The sequence below is a fragment of the Anolis carolinensis genome, chromosome 1, assembly GCF_035594765.1.
Source record: "Anolis carolinensis isolate JA03-04 chromosome 1, rAnoCar3.1.pri, whole genome shotgun sequence".
NCBI classification, from domain to species: Eukaryota; Metazoa; Chordata; class Lepidosauria; order Squamata; family Dactyloidae; genus Anolis; species Anolis carolinensis.
The window spans coordinates 90,818,761-90,839,461 of NC_085841.1; the positions used below are offsets into that span (position 1 = coordinate 90,818,761).

The 20,701-nt window shown below is 38.9% G+C and overlaps 1 protein-coding gene across 4 annotated transcripts in view; it reads right to left on the minus strand.

The window, feature by feature from the left end:
- Nucleotides 1–20,701, minus strand: part of ncoa7 (nuclear receptor coactivator 7) — a 128,704-nt gene that overhangs the window by 37,863 nt on the left and 70,140 nt on the right. For 2 of the 4 annotated variants that reach the window (XM_062978989.1, XM_062979006.1), the window contains 6 exons: nt 14,387–14,494; nt 11,952–12,065; nt 9,498–9,623; nt 6,929–7,113; nt 3,512–4,482; nt 439–607 (listed from right to left, as the gene is read on the minus strand). In XM_062978989.1, the coding sequence (XP_062835059.1) occupies nt 439–607; nt 3,512–4,482; nt 6,929–7,113; nt 9,498–9,623; nt 11,952–12,065; nt 14,387–14,494 (1,673 nt within the window). Of the gene's footprint in view, nt 1–438; nt 608–3,511; nt 4,516–6,928; nt 7,114–9,497; nt 9,624–11,951; nt 12,066–14,386; nt 14,495–20,701 lie in introns of all 4 variants that reach the window. The other 2 variants (XM_062978985.1, XM_062978996.1) reach the window with 1 other exon arrangement.

A 20,701-nucleotide genomic window follows, 5' to 3' on the forward strand; every position in this document is an offset into this window, starting at 1 on the left:
TCTCCATTTCTAAGCCGAAGAGCCGGCGTTGTCCGTAGACACCTCTAAGGTCATGTGGCCGGCATGACTGCATGGAGCACCGTTACCTTCCCACCAGAGCAGTACCTATTGATCTACTCACATTGTCATGTTTTCAAACTGCTAGGTTTGCAGAAGCTGGAGCTAACAGCTCACATCGCTCCTGGGGTTTGAACCTGGGACCTTTCGGTCTGCAAGTTCAGCAGCTCAGTGCTTTAACACACTTCGCCACCTGGGCTCCAAAGTACTGCTGCTGAAATCCATTTTAGCCAGCAAAGGTGATAAAACTGCAATGGTGACATTTTTAATGTAAAACATCCCTGCAACAAAATATTGAGGGATGTAGCACAAAATGTGGTTTTCCTATACAGTACCCTGGAAAGAACCTCCAAAGAATTTCATGAAAAGCTAACAGCTTACCTTTCTCGTGGAACAGCAAACCAGTATTCTGGCTGTTTTCTTTTTTTACTATATTGCTGAGCCATCGTGGAACTTTGGGAGCTGAATGACTTCCTCATCGGCTTGCCCACTTTGATGCACAGAAACATTGGAGGGGCCTTGCTTTTCTCCTCTTTGGAAGGAAGCATGTCTGAATGTAACAGACCATAAGGTTACAACATTCCAAATGCACCCGTGGCACAATTCAACTTTCATCAAGAAAAGGCTGCACAGAAATGCCAGGCAGGATTTTGAATTTTATTTGCATTGCAAATACTGATAAGATGCCTGTCAATAAAAACACTGAAGCAGATTATGTAAAAGCAAAAGCAGAAATATATACAGCAGTTTTGATTACACAACTGCTTTCAAGAAATCAGTGGAATTAATCATATGCAAAATACACACACACAACCTCGCATATGAAACCACTTGCAGGAAAGTCAGATTAATGAACTTTAATGTGGCCCCTGTTATGAGGAAGATCCCAATATTCTAGTCTCACCCTAGCATATCTCAGTTAACAAAGCCCCTGACAATGAAGTTCTTTATTACAAAGATATTTTTTTTCTCCTGTCCCACTTCTACTTTTTTCCCCTCGTCTAGTCTAACTGGAAAGATGGAGAAGGAGGGCTGGAGATACAGACACTTGGTGTTGAGCTGCAGGTGCATGGCCAAAATACAAAATACAATAAATAAAGAGGGGGATTCACCCTCATCCAATAGGGAAGCAAAACAGCTGTTGCCTCAATAATTTTTTATTTATGTGTGAACATCAAAAGTAAGCATGCCTATACTCAGCATGTAAAAAAAACAACAGATCTATAAAAAGAGAACAGGATGCTGATAAAAGACGAAGTCTTCTCTGGATGCATTCTCAAAGAAGAAAGCATCCTTATAAAGACTTCAAAAATATCTCTCTAAGGATCAAAATGTTTTATGTACCTATCCAATATTTCATTCCACTTGCACTTGTTGAACTGTACTCATTATCTGTGGTGTAGGAACCTATCTCTGTTCTTTCCAGGTTATTTCTGCCTCTGGGCACAAACTTTTCTGTTGCAGAAATACTGGCAAGGAACACATCTACTTTACTAACTGACGTACATATGTATATTCAAGTTTTAGGAAAAATCAAGAATAACACCACATTGCTTCACAGCCTCATATGAGAGTTCACCAAAACAGCAACATCAAAAGCTAGATGGCATTGGTAAGGGGGAAGGGCAGGATAAAAAGGCCCAAGAAGTCAATGAGCAAGTACTGAAAGCACACATTCCACAGACCTGCAGTAAAGGTTGGACATCCCTTATCCAGAATCTCAAACTCCATAATATTTCAAAACCCAAAATTGACTATAGGGGTGACTGCGATACTGACACTGTCACTTTCTGTTGCTTCAGTGGACACAAACTTTGTTTCATGCACAAAAACATTACACATATTAGATAAAATTACCTTCAGACTATATGCATAATTTGTATATGAAACAAATAAATTTTGTCTTTAGTCTTAGGTTCTATCTCCAAGATTCCATTTTGTGCATCTATTTCAGATAAGGGATAATCAACCTGTACAATTCTAGAATATGCTTGGACTGCTCTACGAAATGTCAAGATAGACATTGGAAACTTACTATGATAGCCTATATACATTTCATCATTTTCATAAACTTCATGCTCACCCAGGTCCGGGTCATGGTCTGGCATACCTTCTTCTGCAATTGTACCTATGCAATTTCCAGTGACACTTTAGAAAAAGCCATCTTCATATTACCCTGCACATTATAGATAGTGTCCTAAGAACTGTTTTGCAGAATGGTTGCTCATGAGTATTCAGATCAGCCAGAGGCAGAGAAGCCAACAGGAACTACATGAAAAACATAGTGGTTCAGCTGGGTCTGAGGCCACATCTGCACTGCCATATAGTGCAGTTTCAGAATGCAAATTAACTGCATTGAACTGGATTATATGGCAGTGTAGATTTGTGTAATCCAGTTCAATGCAGTTAATTTGCATTCTGAAACTGCACTATATGGCAGTGTAGATCCAGCCTGAGATTCACTTGGAAGCACCAGATATAGAAATTAAATGTCTATGAGCTCCTATCCTATAGAAATGCCATCTAGGTGAAATCAGGCTCATCACTCCGGTTTATGCATCTGCCAAATACTTTTCTTTTTAGATGAGTGTTTTCTGGTTGAAAATCAAACTCAAGCTCCATTTACACCAGTGGTTCTCAACCCGTAGGTCCTTGGGTGTTTTGGCCTGCAACTCCCAGAAATCCCTGCCACCTTACCAAAACATCTGGGGACCCACAGGTTGAGAACCACTGATTTACACTGATGTGTTTGTCTTTTTTTGTTACTGTGCTCTAAATCATTTGCATACTGCTCCAAAGTCTTTTTGATGAGGAGCAATCTATCAAACCCTACTGCACACAGAAACACATACACAAATATACATACAGTAATTCAATCATATAATTGAGCAACTGCAGTAATGAAGAACTAACAGCCAAGGTTCAAAAACTGGAGTCAGCCTCCCAAGAAACAGTCCAAAATTTAATTGAATATGATGTCCTGTTTCCTTTCTGGTACTTGAATAACAATAAAACATAGTAATAAGTAACAATGCAGACTTGGCTTGAAGATATCAAAAACATTATTGTGTGTACAGTGGAAAACTCCCAATTCCTCAATAATGTAGGAAAGTTATATGAGTTTTCTCTTTTCCAGCTATACCCGCTTAGTAGCAGAGTGTGTGTTTTACAGCAAGGGTGGGACACATGTGCGCTGCCCAATGTAGTTGGGCTACAATTCCTGTCAGCACAAGCCAGAAAGGACAATGATGAAGGATACTAAGAATTGCAGTCCAACAATACCTGGGGAGCTGTGCATTTCTCAGCCCAGCTTCACATGAATAGAAACTTAAACTCAACCCAGGAAGAAATTATAAAAAATTATATTGCTAAAATATCCATCATAAGGTAATAGTAGGATAAATCAGTAAAAACAATGGCAAAGATTATTCAGTAAAATAGCAAGCATACCAACCTTCAATGGGCACTTGTATCCTCTGCAGCAGCCAGAGTCTGATTTCAGAATTGCTATCTAGATGAGATGTCAACGAAGAAGCTAGCAATCCTCCAAGCTCTTTTTTTTCTGTTCCTGCTGCTGAACCAACGTTTGATAATAAGTCTTTCTTCTCAACAGAACATAATTCAGGCCCTGCCCTTTTGCCTGTAAGGTCTTTAGTGGTAGGGGAATGTGAAGAGCTAAGTGTAAGATCTACGTCTCCTGGTATATTATTTCTCTCTTCCTTAACTTCAGTCAAGTCATCAGTAGTTTGTGGCTCACCTTTATCTTTATTGAGGTAAAATTCAATAAGCTTATCTTTATTCAGTTCCTTTTCTGCATCTAGTGTGGTCTCTATTTTATTTGTTGGTGAACTACCTCCCTTGTTCACTTCAGGAACTACATCAAGCTTTTCACAGGACTCAGAATCAAGGACATCTTTAGGGATAGCTTCCTTGGCCTCAGATGAATCCACTACTAATTGCTTACAATTGTCTTCATTTGTTGCTTGTACCCTAACTTTCTCTTTTGTTTTACAGTCCTGGGAAACACCTACCATTCCTGAATCTCTGTGCTTTACTTTGCTGTCAATCTGTGCTGAAGACTCTTCAAGATCTATAAAACTATCTTCCTTCAGAAGGGAATTGTCTTTGGTTAGGTCTAAAGAAATTCTCTCTCCAGACTGTTCTGTAGCCACCCTTTTGGAATATGCAGCAATAATGGAGTCCTTTGGGGTTTCTTCTGACTGGGATGTCACCAAAAAAGAACTTTCAGAAGATTTAAGGATGTCAAAATCTGTAGGTTTCTCCTTGCCTGGGGATTTGATCAGCTTGGAATTGAGAGTGATAAACCCATCCGCTTTCTGCTTCTTTTTCTCCTTGCTCATGGATTTAAATTTGCTGAAAGGGTTGATGTCCTTTTCAGAAGCCAGGTCTTCCCACTCCACAGGCCTGTACAAAGGACAAAGATCCTTTGGAATGTCACTGTCAGGAAAGATGGTGGATGTACATGGAATGTTAAAAATGGGAAACGAAACAAAAACAAATGATAATGCAACAGGTACTAAAACAAATAAAAGTACACATGGCTAAAAAGAAAGAAGCAAGAAACTAAAATGCTCTAAACCAACCTTGAAATAATGTGAACTAAACCAAAGAAAGACATCCTTCAAAATAAAATGCAAGTCAACAGAAATAAAATAATTATGAAGTTGAAAGAACAGATATAACCAAGGGTTTGTATTTTGATGTGCATGTTGTGAAATTGAATAAATGAATTTGCTTTTAAGCATCCTGTAGGTATTCTTATGGGTGAGGAAAAACGAATATAAGAACTAGTTTGTGTCTTAAATTGCTACAATAGGAACAACAAAATAATCATTTCCTATATTATATACTAGCTGTGCCCGGCCACGCGTTGCTGTGGCGTATGGGAATTCTTTGTTAGGTAGGTGGAATAACAGTGAATAGCTTTTTAGCCTGAAAGCCTGGCCATTTTCTTATGGGAATCCTTGTTTGGTGAGGTGGAATAGAAAGGAATAGGCTTGCTGCTTGGAAGGTTAGGTAGTTGCCTTTTAGGGGAATTTTTTTGGGGTGGTAGAATTGTAATGAATAGCCTCGGTGGTTCAAAGCCTGGTGCTTGCTACCTAGGGGAAATCTTTGAGCGAGCTGATCCTGGGCAGCCATGCTGTCCCGAAAAATACTTTGAGTTCCGCACGCATGCGTACATTGCCTGTTGTGGGTTTTGGCCTTTTTTTGGTGTTGTGATTGTGTTTTTTGTGTGATTGTGTTGTATGTTACTGGAGGCATGGATGATGGATTGTGTTGCCAATTTTAGAGTTTGGGGGGTGTTGGGTTTTGTTGTTTTGTGAGTCGCCGTGATGCCAAAAGCCTTTTATATATATAGATAACTTATCAGTCACTAAGAACCAACATATTCTATCTCCACAACTGATTCTTTTAGTTGGTTCAGAAGAATATTTATACTCATAAACTCCAAGCTTTCAAAACCACAGCTTAATTCAAATCATGAGAAGGGCTCAGAATTCATAAAATACAAAGTTTTAATATCTGCAAGGCTCTTGCCATTTGGGTTAAGTGAAATATTAAATCTTTGAGTTGCCCAAGGGTTTATAATATTCTAGAACTCATGAATACATGTTTTAACTAGAGTGCTTTAGAAAGGCTTGCAAGCTACCCAGTCTTGTTTATATCAAACAGAAATGCCATTAAACATTTTTGTCTTCTACCATAAAGAACAATAATGAAATAATTTTATTCCATAGAAATCAATACTGTGTCGATAAACTTTAGTATGCTTCTTGGCACACCATGCCTTTTAAATTACCTGTGCACTCATGAATGATGAAATGAATTATGTGACTACAGGCCATATTCCAAGAGTGAGATTCACACACTCCAGATATTGCTTCTCTGCTGGTTCCTGACAGCCCAAGGGCATTTTGGAGACTCCAAAATAGTTTTTCCCCAGATGCCCTTTAGAGGGTGTTAGAGGCAACCTCTACACATACTTATACTTTCTGTGGCTGATTTAGACACAGAAGATACCTTTTCCCAACAGGTAGTGATACTGAAGTTGTACTCTGGGTCAATACCTGTTGAATAAAAGGCTTCCCTTGGCCCTAAAATAGTCCTTCCCATGTTCACTAAGAGGCACACAGGGAGGAGGATGTTTGAAGGCAAACATTTTTCAAAAATAAAATTCAGAGGGTGCAATCCAACAAGGTTTTCTGGGTCTAATATCAACAGTTGCCCACCACAATCACCATAATAATGTATACCGATGTGATCTGGTACTTCCAACCCTACAATTTGTCCTTAATGGTGTGAGATACTCTCCTGAAAAACACATTTAAATATGGACACCAGGCTAGTTAAATCCATGCTTTTGCTAGACTCCTGTTATTTTGTTCCCTTCTCTATTCCTTCTACCTTTTCTCTGCATTGTGCTTAAGAGTAAGAGTTTGACAAATTTTTCAAACTTTTTTTGCCTTTCACATGGTGAGGTGCTTAAAACACTCTTAAGCACCATTCAAGTCAGATTTTTTATATATGCACACATATATTTTTGTATATATGCATATATGAATAAATTGAATTTCCAATTACTGTACTGTGTTTTACTTTACATAAATAGTGTTGGTAAAAATCACTATATGCAGATTTCATCATCTGAAAAAAAGCATTATTTGGGCTAAAGTAAGCATCATCATTCTTAAAGGTAATTTTCAAAAATTACAGTTAACTTATTTTCATGCTCTTCTTCCTAATGGCTGGCTTGCTCCTTGAGGCCTTCTATGCCTTTTCTTTTCCAGCGGATCATCCTCCATCTCCCACCAATAAGAGTAAAAAATAACCAACAAAGAATACATCTTACGATGGCAGAGCATCTTTAATCTTCATGTGAGATATATCATTGTAGAGTGCAATTGAAACAACCTCCTCCATTGGACAAAGAAGCCCATATTCTTCACAGCCATTCTCAATTACCAGCGGGTCTGATTTGTGTGGGTCAAACATTATGGTGTTGGGTGTTACTATCATGACCCCTCCTACCACACCCTGAAAATAAAAAAAATAATTGGGCATTAAGCACAATGGAGCAGCATAACATAACCCCAGAACATCCTTAATTCTGTTTAGTTTTCTGCATCTTTCATACCATCCTCCTCCCTCCAATGGAATCATATTTTTCCCCAAAATAGTCAGAGCAGATAACATTCTAGTAAAATGAAGGAACGATAAAGGTTCCAACTGTTCAGCATAGATCTATCTCTCACAGACAAGGTTAAAGCTATAAAAAGGGGTCAAAGGATTTAAATTTCATCCCTGGCGACAATGAAATGGGACCTATTAGATTGTTAATTAACCAGAGTCAAAATATTATTAAAATTCAGGAGTCAACCCAAACCCTTTCCCAACTTTGGCTACCCCCTAGCATCTTACAGAGCTGTCTTCTTATATTTGGCTCAGTTCCTAATATGAAATGTAAATAGTTATATGCAAAACAAATGACAATGTCTTCCATTTAAACAACTTAAGCTCTCTCTCTTTTAGAGCGTAACCACATATTATATGCATACTCAATGAAAGAAAAAGAGAAGAGCAAACACACATCTGGAACCTCAAGAATCAGCAGGGACAGACAATACGTAAAGAGAGATGCAATCTGCAGAGAGTGAAACAATGCCTCCTTCTCATTGAAGCCTTGTTGTTCTCTGCCTTCAAGTTGTTTCTGACCTATGGCAAGTTGGCAACCTTATCATAGGGTTTTCTCAGCAAGATTTGTCCAGAACAGATTTATTACTGCCTTCCCCTGAGACTGAGAGAATGTAACCTGCCCAAAATCACCTAGCACAGCGGTCCTCAACCTGTGGGTCTCCAGATATTTTGGCCTACTACTGCCAGAAATACCAGCCAGTCTACCAGCTGTTAGAATTCCTGGGAGTTGAAGGCCAAAACATTTGAGGATCCCAGGTTGAGAATCACTGACCTAGTAGGTTTCATGGCTGGGCAGGGATTCAAACTCTGATCTCCACAGTAATCATCCAAGGATCAAACCACTAGACCACACTGGCTCCATGAAGCCACCTTGATCCAAATCACCTTCTCTTATAACAAGTTCGCTCTGGGCTCTGGACTACACAGTTAATAGCATGATTGCTGCACTTTAACTACTATGGCTCTATCCAATGGAATCCTTGTAATTGCATGTCACTGAGAACTCTCAGCAAGGCAGCTCTAGTGTCTAAACAGATTACAAATAGCAGGACCCCACAGAATACAATAACGTCAAGGGAAGTGAATCATAGTACTAGGTATAGTACAGAAAAGATCACTAGCAGAAGCACTGGTCACACAAGAATATGGGGAAAATATGTAGTTCCACCCTTAACTCAAAATACTAACTATGGATTCTTGCTACAGAATCTCAAGCATGCAAACATACTGCATCTTGTGTATCCATAACACAAAACAGTTTTCGTTGGCTTTCTACCAAGGAACATCAATTTTCCAAATGAAACAAAGTTCTCCACAGAAAAACGTACTATGTTTACTATCCTGGCTTAATGTATAAGATATGTTGATATATTAGATCTAACATCAAAAGCAATTGATAACATTAATAAGAACTCATTAACAAGCATGGTGTAGTTATTTAAGCATTGGACTATGACTTTGGAGACCAGGGTTCAAATCTCTACTTGGTTATGGAACCCAGCTGGGTGAATGTGGGTGAGTCACACACTCTCAGTCCCCATGATAAGGTTACCTTAGGGATGCCATAAGTCAGAGATTATTTGTAGGCACACAGCAACAAACAACAAAAACCTTTCATGCATTTTAGCCTACATCCCAACCAGAATGAGACAGGCACTATGGAAGCTATAGTCGAAAACATCCCTAGCTCTGCATTAAATTAAAGCTGTGAGACACAAAGACAAACAGAACCTTTCAATTGTCAATAAGTCTATTTTGCTCCATTGTGGACTACAAAATTGCTGGAGGGGATTTCAAGCAACCATGAAACATAGCTGCTGGTCTGCATTTATATCAAAACTGTACACACCTGAATTAAAGGTTTGAGATGTGAACTTTGAATAGCCCTTCTAAAAAAATATTTTTCCACACAATACCTTCTTATCTTATCTCAGTGGATACTTTCATCAATGTTCTAAAGATAAGAACATTATTTGTCAATGCTGTTTAATTAAGAAATGTACATTGTAGCCCTGGAAATCATTTGATTTGGTTACCATAGAATTCCTTTGAATGGGCTAAAAGAATTATTAAGTGTCCTGTGTTAACTTCATTAAAAAGTCTGATAATCTTTACCATATAAAAACAACAATTCTACACTGGCAGAGTTTCTGGCACTCTATGGTGCCTTCTGTCTATAAATTTATTAAAGAAATCTGTTGCAAAGAAAATTTTCAAAACTCTACCTTGCCATCTGTGAAGTAGCGACAATTCATTTTTAAAAACTTGACAACAACTGGCTCATCTTCCTCTGAAGTGGATGATAGAACTCTGTGAAGTGGTCTACAAGCCTTCCTTGCTAAGTCAGCATCCTTTAAAAACAAAAGCAACTTTTTAGTAGTAATAGTAGTTTATTAATGCTTGGACCACTGATCATTTGCATATGAAAGAAATAACTACAATACAAAAATTATACATTCAATGAATGGCATATACATCTTGCATATTTAAAAAATTCAATACCATTAGAACACAGTAAATATAAACAACGATTAGATTAGATAAGAACATTCCCAAAGAAATCAACTGCAATATCAGCAATACATCTTGCCTAATTTTTATTGCTGCCAAAGCAAAAAAAAAAAAAAGGAATCTTGCAAGTTACCACAGAGAAGCGATAGAAATGTTTTCTTAAACATTAGAGAAATGCAGATAACACAGAATAGTTCCCAAGAATGTGGCTCTTGGTTCAGAATGTAATGAGCACAAGAGCAAATAATGGGGCAAATCTTCAGTTCCTGAGGTCCCACAAATACACAAAAAAGAGCCAAAAAGTATGGGAATATCTGCCATCAATCCTAGCTGTAGACATGGTTTCAAGGTGTAAGGTTACAAAAGCTTGCATACATTTAGGGAATGTGAGTTTTGTCAGGCATGCAGTCCTTTGTGAAATCAGTTATTCACAATCCAATATACTATTTTTCTGAGTGCAAAAGGTTCATATGATTTCTTTAAAAACCTTTCTTCAATCTGCACAACAAGGTCACAGTACAGCTGTCCCTCTATATCAGTGATTCTCAACCTTTGGTCCTCCAAGTGTTTTGGACTTCAGCTCCCACAATTCCTAACAACTATTAAGCTGGCTGGGATTCCTGGGAGTTGAAAGTCCAAAACAACTGGAAGGCCACAGGCTACGCAGGCCTGCTCTGTGTCCATGGATTCTGCACCAAGATATTCCACCATCCATGGCTTTAAACTATCCACCTGCCAAAAAAACAAGTTCTCAAAAGTAAACCTTGATCTTGGTATTTTATATAGGAGTACCATGAGCATCCACAGATTTTGGTGTTTACAGGGCCATCCTGGAACCAAACCCAGCAGATACCAAGGGTTCTGAAATGTCTCTAAAAGTTTAGAACATTTTTGAGGGCAGCGGGAGCAGGAATGCAGATCATGTTATGTATCAGTTCATTCTATAACAGATAAGAACCTTCCATTTGATGAATTGAACTTTATTTCTGTTACTCAGAATTCAGCCAGAATGAGCAGCAAGCTTTAATGTTAACATTTGTAGTGGATATATTCTCTGCAAAAAGACATAAACATCTCCCAGAAGCATAACATTCCATACAGAACTCATCATCCTTTCAATTAGGAGTTCTGTGTAACTTGAAAGTGTATACATTTACTGGCATGCTTGCATGTATTAAGTGTGCAATACATCTAATAGTGATTCCCAGAGTGGGCGCTACTGCCCCCCGGTGGGCGCTGGAGAGATCCAGGGGGATGGTGATGGCACCTATTAGGACACAGGGGCAGGGCTAGAGGAGGGGCGGGGCCTCTTCCCAAGTGCCGGAGACAGGGCTGAGCACCTGAGGCACCTGTTAGGACACACAGGGGGTGGAGCTAGAAGAGTGGGCATGGCTTCTTCCCAAGAGTCCGAGACAAGGCTGAGAATCTATACCTCTTCTGAGGCACTTGTTGGGACATAGAGGGTGAAGCTAGGGAAGGGGGCAGGGCCTCCTTCCAAGAGCCTGAGACAGGGCTGAGCCTGTATACCTCTCCTGAGAGGACTTTTAGGACTAAAGGGCAGGACTAGGGGCCAGGGCGGGGCTTCTTCCCAAGAGCGGGAGACAGGGCTGAGCCTCTGTATACCTCCCCTGAGGCGCTTGTTAGAACACGGGGTTGGGGTATAGAGGTTCAGCCCCGTCAGGCACTTAGGAAGAGGCCCCACCCCCTCCTCTAGCCATGCCCCCTGTGTCCTGGCAGGCGCCGCAGGACATGGATAGCAGCTCAGCCCTGCCTCAGAGCTCATAACTCCGCCCATCCTAGTCCTGACTCCACCTCCCAGCCCTGCATCTTAGACTAGGGGAGAAGCTCAGTCCCGCCCTCTTGAGCAGGAGCCACGCCCACCCCTCTAAGCCACTCCCCCCATTCCAGGGGGCACTGAGTCATATTTTTTCTGGAAAGGGGGCAGAAGGCCAAATAAGTTTGGGAGCCACTGATCTAACACAACTGAGTGATTTTTACACTTAAACCAAAATACACTTTGTGCATTATGGCAGCTGAAAGATTTACAAACTTATTATAGCACAGGTTTATGACATAAAAAACTTCATATTGAAAGCATTATAAGATGGTTTATTTTTCCTGGAAGAACACACTTCTGTCTAACATAGCTGATCCTCAGAGTATCTTACCGGAAGTTTATCGTACTCCGCATCTGATGATGAAGGTGAAACAGTGGCACCAGGACTTGAGGAAGCTAGTTTAGCAGCTGTAGACATTGGCTCAGTATCTGGCACATACAGAACCTGGAAACAAAACAATAATGAAGATTGTGGCAATGAGGTCAACCAACCTGTCATCGCATGACTGATATGTAATCAATTTCTGAAGGTTTTAGGGCTTCCTCACTGCTTAAAAAAACTGCACAGTTTTTGCAACTGTGAGCTAATCTGGATTCAGAAACTGAATTATATGGCAGTGTGGATGGGGCCTCAGGTTCAAAGAAGATAATGAAAACCCCTTCACACAAAGTTTAGCAAGGATCCCTATACAATAAGTTGCCATATGTTGGAAACTATTTGAGTGCACACAATATGAGATGCTCCTCACACCTGTGATTAAGATTCTGTACATTGATTTGATATACTTAAAACAATTGTCGTAAGGTACACTAAGAGTTTTTGAAACTGAAGGTCACCAGTTAAAACACCTCTATAAATGCTAGTAAAAATCTGGTTACTTGCCTATAGTATGATGCAATCTTACTTTAGCCTTACGCTAATGTCTTGTCAAACTAGAAATAGCCCCAATGCCAGCAACTCACTAGATAGCCTTCCCTAGAATCTCTATTAAAGAAACCCTATTAAAGAAGTCCTCAGTTAACACTGTGTTTATTCATGAAGACTGTACGATGCCTAATGCATACTCTCCATTCAACCAGTAGCACAGTATCACATCCTTATTCAGGAGCTATAGAAAATATATATGAATGAATTCTATAGCTGTTTGTCATACAGACACCTAGTTTTAAATCTCCAGTATCTAATAAGTAACTTTGATATACCTTCTAGAACATAGGATGACTCCACAAGACAGATGTAGAATACAAAGATGACAAATCACCATGCAATATCCCACACAGGTGAAGAGTAGTAGGGTGCTTTCTACTAAAATCACAGTGAAAAGATACTATACAAATATTCTCCCCACCTCAACCCCTCACAAACAAATAAAGGAACAACAAAAGAGAAAGAGAAAAATGGTAAACGAAGTTACTAGTACAGTGGTTCTCAACCTGTGGGTCCCCAGATGTTTTGGCCTTCAACTTCCAGAAATTCTAACAGCTGGTAAACTGGCTGATAGGCCAAAACACCTGAGGACCCACATATTGAGAACCACTGTACTAATATAAGATGATCTGAGTTCCCTGTAAACCACTTCCTGTGAACACAACAGTGTAAGTGTACAACAGAAGCCTTATGATTACTCAACAATAACAATAGCACTGTCTCAGTGAAACTGATGTCCACATCATTTATTCCTACCCTTGTGGCTGTTTTCTGTGATTTTTGACACACTGGGACCAGTAGGACAGTATTTTTATACGAACTATATGATATGTCTAGGTATGCACATGCTTTATAGTCTTAACCAATACCAATATTGACATAGCTATACCTTCATATCTCAAGAAACATAGCCTTGACACAAAGAAGTATCTGACCTTATTTCTCACATAAAATACACTGAAACAAATGCCTGCTTATAACTTAAGAGAAATGAGGAAACCCATTAACAATTGCTTGGGGTGTTCCATTGCTAATTAAGAAATAGCAAAACCACTAGGAATTATACAATCTGAATGCCTTTATCTGAGATGCCATTATGTGGAATCATGCATACAATGGGGCTGTATTAAGTTCTGAAGTATCAATATAGGCTGAAAATCTCCTGCCTCAGACCCTGGAGTGCTGTCATAGTGAGATGTCTACATCTGCACATAAAGCTAAGACAAAAATGCTGTTCTGTATAAGCTGAGACAAGGTATGCACAGGCAGAACATTGGGGGCTGTATACCCGGTATACAGTCACTTCATTCCCACTTTCCTCTTCCTTTCAGACAAGTGGGGAAACTAATTAAGAAATAAAATAAAAATACAATTTCGCATTATATGTGAACGAGAGTTCTAGCTAATTGTTCCCTCAAAAAAAAAAAAAGCCCCCAAATCCAAGGTTCATAAACCAACTTCAAACCATGGGTATAAAGCTTGCTTGGTATTCTGGCTTGTTGGCTTTGTACCCATTGAAACTATGGCCATGTAAGACTTCCTGGATAGCTTACTTCGAAGGCAAGGGAACTGCATGCACAAGACTTGCAAATCCTTGGTTTTCTAACCAAGGTTTAAGATTAGTGTGAACATGGCTAGTACAAAGAATGCTGAGCCAAGTAGACCAATGCTTTGATTCAGGATAAAGCAGCTTCCCATATGCATCATAAAAATCACTGACCATTTTTACAGTCAGATATATCATTTTGGATGCATAACTTCCATCACTGTGGTTACTTCAAAACTGATTTTTGAATAGTATTTCTCAGCAGATCAAATATTTTTAGAATATATCATACCTGGCCTGGGACAATTGTATGTGTGAAAAGCTTGTTGAGTTCCACAAGTTTATTTGGAGTGATGTTAAACTTCAGGGCTATGCTATTCAGCGTATCTTGGCTTCCAGCCTGGGAGAGGAGACAAAAAAAATATGTCCTTTGATCAATCATATTAAAAAAAATCAACAAATTGAAACTCTAGATTAAGAATACTTTTTTCACATATTTTTGTTAGTTAGGGTGGGAAAACAAGATTGTGCTAGAAGTCTAACCTGTTTATTATAACATAGGCTTTCATGGAACCATCCATTCATCCAATGCCTTAAACCTACACCTACACCTACACTTAAACCTACACCTGTTGGTAAACTCTACAAGTTAGCTGGCATTGCCCCTCCTGACATGCGACGGGAAGTTGCTGCTAACTGCGAGAGAAATAAGGTCGAACATTGTGAAAGCCACCCATTGCATGACTATCAGCCTCCCCCCACCAGACTCAAATCAAGGAAGGGCTTCATGAGAACCACCACTCCTCTTGATGTTCCTCCAGCAGCAGCAAGGGCGTCCCTCTGGGCAGCTAAACCTGGCAATTCTAACTGGATGGCCCCCATGAGGGTCTTCCTCCAGGGGCAAACCAAGAATGGGCAACTTGGAAGTCCCTAAACAGACTGGGCAGATCTAAAGACAACTTGGCAAGGTGGCACTACCTGGAGGAATCCTCCACCTTGTGTGACTGTGGAGCAGAACAAGCAACTCCGCATATGTACGCTTGCCCAGAATGTCCTGCCTCATGTACAGAGCAGGAGTTGCTTAAAGCTACGGACAATGCGGTTGCTGTTGCCCACTTTTAGTCTAAAACTATTTAGTTGCTTGTGATTTCCTTTTTTTCATCATTTTAAAATGTATTTATTATGCAATGCTTTTGACACGAAATAAAAAATAAATGGAACCATCTGATAAAATGAACTCCATTCCATGGATGTTTATGCTATAATAAATGAATTAACATTGAGGGTACTATAGTATTCTTTTGCTGTAATATATGGTTACCCACTTAGAAACAGATTTTTGAAAATTATATACTAAATGTGTAACTTGCTTCATATCATGGATTAAATAGTTAGCTCAAAAATATCAGCTGATCTAATTTTCATTCTACCCCAGCAAGCCCAAATTCACTTGCATGGTTTTGGTCCAGTCTACTTGAGACACTGTGTCCTACCATATAGACCAGGGGTCTCCAAACTAAGGCCCGGGGGCCGGATGCGGCCCTCCGAGGTCATTTACCTGGCCCCCGCCCTCAGTTTTATAATATAATATATTGTATATACATATAATATTGATAATAATATTATAATGTAATACAATATAACACTAATAATAATGCCATATAATAATATTAATTATATGTTCTATATTACATATAATATTACTAATAATATTACAGTATAGTGGTATAGTTCAGTATAGTATTATATAATGCTAATATTGTGCTATGCTAATAATATAATATATTGTATGTACATATAATTTGTAAGCCACTCTGAGTCCCCTTTGGGGTGAGAAGGGTGTGATACAAATGTAGTAAATAAATGCAGTAAACAAATGCATAATAAATAAATAAATTTTAGACTTAGGCGCGCCCAAAGTCTGAAATGACTTGAAGGCACACAACAACAACAACCCTAATTAACTTGACTATCTCATTGGCCAGAAGCAGGCCCACACTTCCCATTGAAATCCTGATAAATGTATGTTGGTTAAAATTGTTTTTATTTTTAAATAATGTATTGTTTTTTCATTGTTCTTGTTGTTGTTGTTGTTGTTGTTGTTTTTGTTTTTGCACTACAAATAAGACATGTGCAGTGTGCATCGGAATTTGTTTGTATTTTATTTTCAAATGATAATCCGGCCCCTCAACAGTCTGAAGGATTGTGGACCGGCCCTTGGCTTAAAAAGTTTGAGGACCCCTGATATAGACCAAGTAGACCCTTAAGGTCAAATAGTGAGGCACTAATCTCTACCCAGATTAGAGACAGTCTTCACTTAAACCTGTCCAGAGATGGCACTTTCTCGGGCACAGCACCAAAGATCTGGAACGCACTGCCAGAAGTTATTAGAGCAGCCCACACCCTCATGCCTTTTAGGAAAAATCTAAATACTTTTCTGTTTGGAATAGCTTTTAATTGATCTGTAACAGAAGCCCAGGATTTATAGCACTTTATAATTATATTTTCTCTCCATTCGAGAAATTTTAGAGTGTTTTTACTTACTTTAATAATTTTAACATCCTACAAGGAAGGACTGTGTAACCTATTTGGGATAATTGTAATGTTCTATTTTATATTGTATGTTCTATGCTGTTGTAAACTGCCTTAAGTCTGTTGGAGAAAGGCAATATCGAAATTTCCAAAATAAAGTAATAAATAAAAGTAATATTCTAGTGCTTAAATCAGACATGTAGAAACAACCAAGACTGATCTGATGATCTGGAGCATAAAAGTATCTTATCTTTATTATACAATATACACAAGGATTAGTGGAAAAATACTCATAGACTAATAAGAATTCAGTGATAGGAACCTAAGTAAAAGCAAATATTAATATATAGCAAGTCATTACTGACCCACTTAGGTTTCTGTTTAGATCAACAAGGCAACCATTTATTAGTTTTACAAGATAAGACAACATTGTATACAGAGCAAACTTGTTTTCTACACATTGAATATAATCCACTGAGCCTCATTAAAAGTCTACTGGAACCTAAGCAAATACAATAAATTGCATGGTTCTGTCTCTTTCCCTCTCTTTGCAGATTTCTTGATTTTAAAGGTCTTTGATGACCAAAGCTGGTGATTTTGGTGGATAACTAAATAAAAACATCAAGTATTTTGTTTAAATGTCAATGCCTGATTTTCAGCTCAAAAGACTTTTAAAGTTGCGTACAAATAAATAAAAAACAACAAGACAAATCTCTGCCCTCTGGCTTACAGTCTAAAAAGAAATTGACTTAAATGGAATAAGGAGATGACGAAAGAAAGTAAAACAAGTCTGTCATTGTTGTGTTCTTCCACATGCATCAGTGGTGAAAAATATACATTTGATGCAGAAAATCAGAAGAATTAAACAAATACTGTATGTCTATGTATAAGAGAGGAGATGATGATGGTGATGATAATAATAATAATTTTATTTCTTATCCGCCTCTCCCTGCAGCTTGAGATGGGTTACAACACAATTAAAAAACATGAAGGTAAAGGTAAAGGTTTCCCCTGACATTAAGTCCAGTCATGTCTGACTCTGGGGGTTGGTGCTCATCTCCATTTCTAAGCCGAAGAGCCAGCGTTGTCCATAGACACCTCCAAGGTCATGTGGCCAGCATGACTGCATGGAGCGCCGTTAAACATGAACATTGCAAAAAATCTACAAATATACATATTCCTAAAAAAGATCCACATTAAAACTGCATTTTTATAAAATACATATTAAAATACACAAAGCAGACATCAAACAAAGGATATGAATTTAAGATTCATAGTTAAAAACTTTCTGGGTAGGCCTGCCGGAAGTGATATGTCTTTAGATGGTTTTAAAATTCTGCCAGCTGATTTACTGGCAGGTCATTCCAGAGTCTAGTGGCAGCTGATGAAAAGGTCCTCTGGGTGGTGGTCGCCAGTCGGGTTCTGGGAGGCTGAAGCAGACGCCCCCAGAGGATCTAAATGTTCAGGGCGTATTGTATGGAAGAATACAATCCTGTAGGCAACCTGGACCCCAAACCATGTAGGGCTTTAGAGGTCAAAATCAACACCTTGTAAAACTGAAAACTAATTGGCAGCCAGTGGAGTGGCATTAGGATAGGTGTAATGTGCTCACTCCTAGATGTTCCTGTAACCAATCTGGCTGCTGAATTTTGAACCAACTGGAGTTTCCAAACTTGGTGCAAAGTACAAATTCAATGTAAAGAGCATTGCAGAAGTCCAACCTTGAGGTTACCAGTGCATGCACTACCATCTTTAGGTCTTCCAAACCTAGGAAGGGGCGCAGCTGGCGTATCAACCGAAGCTGGTAGTAAGCACTCCTGTTCATTGCATCTACCTGGGCTGACGTTTGGAGGGACAGATCCAGGAGACCTCCCAAGCTGCAAATACAGTCTTTCAGGGAGAGTTTAACCCCATCCAGAACTGGTTTACATAACTCTATCCCAGATTAGGACCCTTGATGGTAAGCATCTCTGTTTTGCCTTGATTCAGTTTCAATTTGTTTTTCCTCATCCAGCCCATTACCTCCTCCAGGCATTCATTCAGAGGAGAATGCTATCCTTAGCTGGGGCTGTTTTTGAAGGCATGGAGAAATATATTTGGGTGTCATCAGCATACTAATAACACCCCGCCCCATGCCTACGGATGATGAGATGAGGAGCCCCACCAATTCTCGGTAGCCTTTCCTTCGCACATTTGGTATGAACAAAGAAGCTATCAATACATTTATAGAGCCAGTCTCCATATGAGGAAAGGTTCCACTTAGACTATCATCTAGCAGAGGGTTTGATATTATTCACATGCAAGGAATATACAGATAGCACTCTTAGAATGAAGACAAACGGATAGTCAATCAAAAAAATACAAAACAGACATAGAAGCTTCAGCAAAAACCATATCATTAAAGGATCCTACCCATTTTTGCTGAATCAAAATATTCCACTGCCTCTTCAGCAAGTTTACTAAATTCAGTACAGTCTAATTCTAATTAAAAGTGCACTTTTTCACTTATTTCAGCCAGACAAATAACATTTCTAGTACAACACAGTTTCTTCCTTCCTCCCACCCTTGAAATGAGAAATACCTTAACTTCATAATGCAGCTCAAGATGTAGGCAGGGGCTGCTGTCAAGAAATGCAGGAAAAAGAAAAAGAGAAGGCAAAGGCACTGGGCTCACTATGTGTGCAGATGCAACCAAAGACTCAACCAGGTTTAAACCTATTGCTAACAGTAAGTCCAGTGTCTTTCTCCAACATCTTCCAATAAACTTAATTATATTCTACTCAGCTTCCAAATAAGGGAATGATGGTTAGCCCAAGGCAAAAATTTTAATGTAATTTTTCCTCCTTGCATGTGAATGTATCCACTAGGATGGATGCATGTACAGAACATCTATGGGGTATGAAAATCATGAGTTTGTTCCCATGAGGAAAGAATTTTATTTTTGAATGATTCAATTCATGTGACCTATATCGTACAGGAAAATTCATATATCAACAATTCACTGGTGGCTTCAAACATCAGGCCGGATGATAACAAGAGAAACGCTTGGTCAGAATCAAGGAGCAACACTGCATACAACTGCACAAGTACATTACAGTTGTCTTCCACATTTGCGGATTTGATTAAAAGGTTATCTCTAGGAATCTTTAGGTCCTCCAGTGTGACTCAGAGGTCAACCATAGAGATGCCTAGTGAGGTGTTCTTTCAGGAGAACCTTCTGGTAAAGGTTAACTATACAGTTGCAGTGGAGGGCTTATAGATTTCTAGAGAGACCTATTAATCAAATCTGCAAATAATCAAACCCACAAAAGTTATACCTTCAAACGTGGAGGTCAACTCATTCAATACTGACTGAAATGCAGTCTGCACAAACTCAAAATGCAACACAACCATCTTTTGAAGAAGTGAAAGTTATTGGCTCCTGGTCTATTATTTACAAGACATCAGTACATCTACCCAAAGCTCACTCATATTGGTCAATTTTGAATAGAACACATGCTACTGATTACTATTTTTCCTCTATAAAATAGAAAAATCCTTTATTAGTGGCCACTTATTTTGAAGAGACATGTTTCAGAATCAATGCATGTTGTGTTTTGAAGGGCAAAGTATACAGCATGCTTCTCGCATGTGCCAACCAGAACAACTAGAAACTGATGCCACCGGTTGCAAAATGTAAACAAAATAGAAAGAGAAGCTTTTATCCCTCTTATATAGAACTAGAAAGAAGCATGGGGAATACAGGAGAGATAAAAGGATGCACTTCTTCATACAGTGCATAAACTGTAGAAAAATCACTGCTGCAAATGGCAGCTCAAATGGGTTTAAAATGCATGACTGTAAGGTTCTCAGTATAAGATTCTCAGTCAAGACAGCTACCTATCACTTCCGGTAACAAATATAGTTCACATTATTATTTTCCATATATTTTGCAAAGTGTAAAGTTCTGATGCCTACATATTGGAAGAGAACAGCAAAAGAAGTTGTGACTGGTGTTTTCATAAAGTTACCAACGTGTAAAGAAGCCATTTCTGAGAATGTAGCCACTCAACTCAAAATGCTAACATATTGTCAG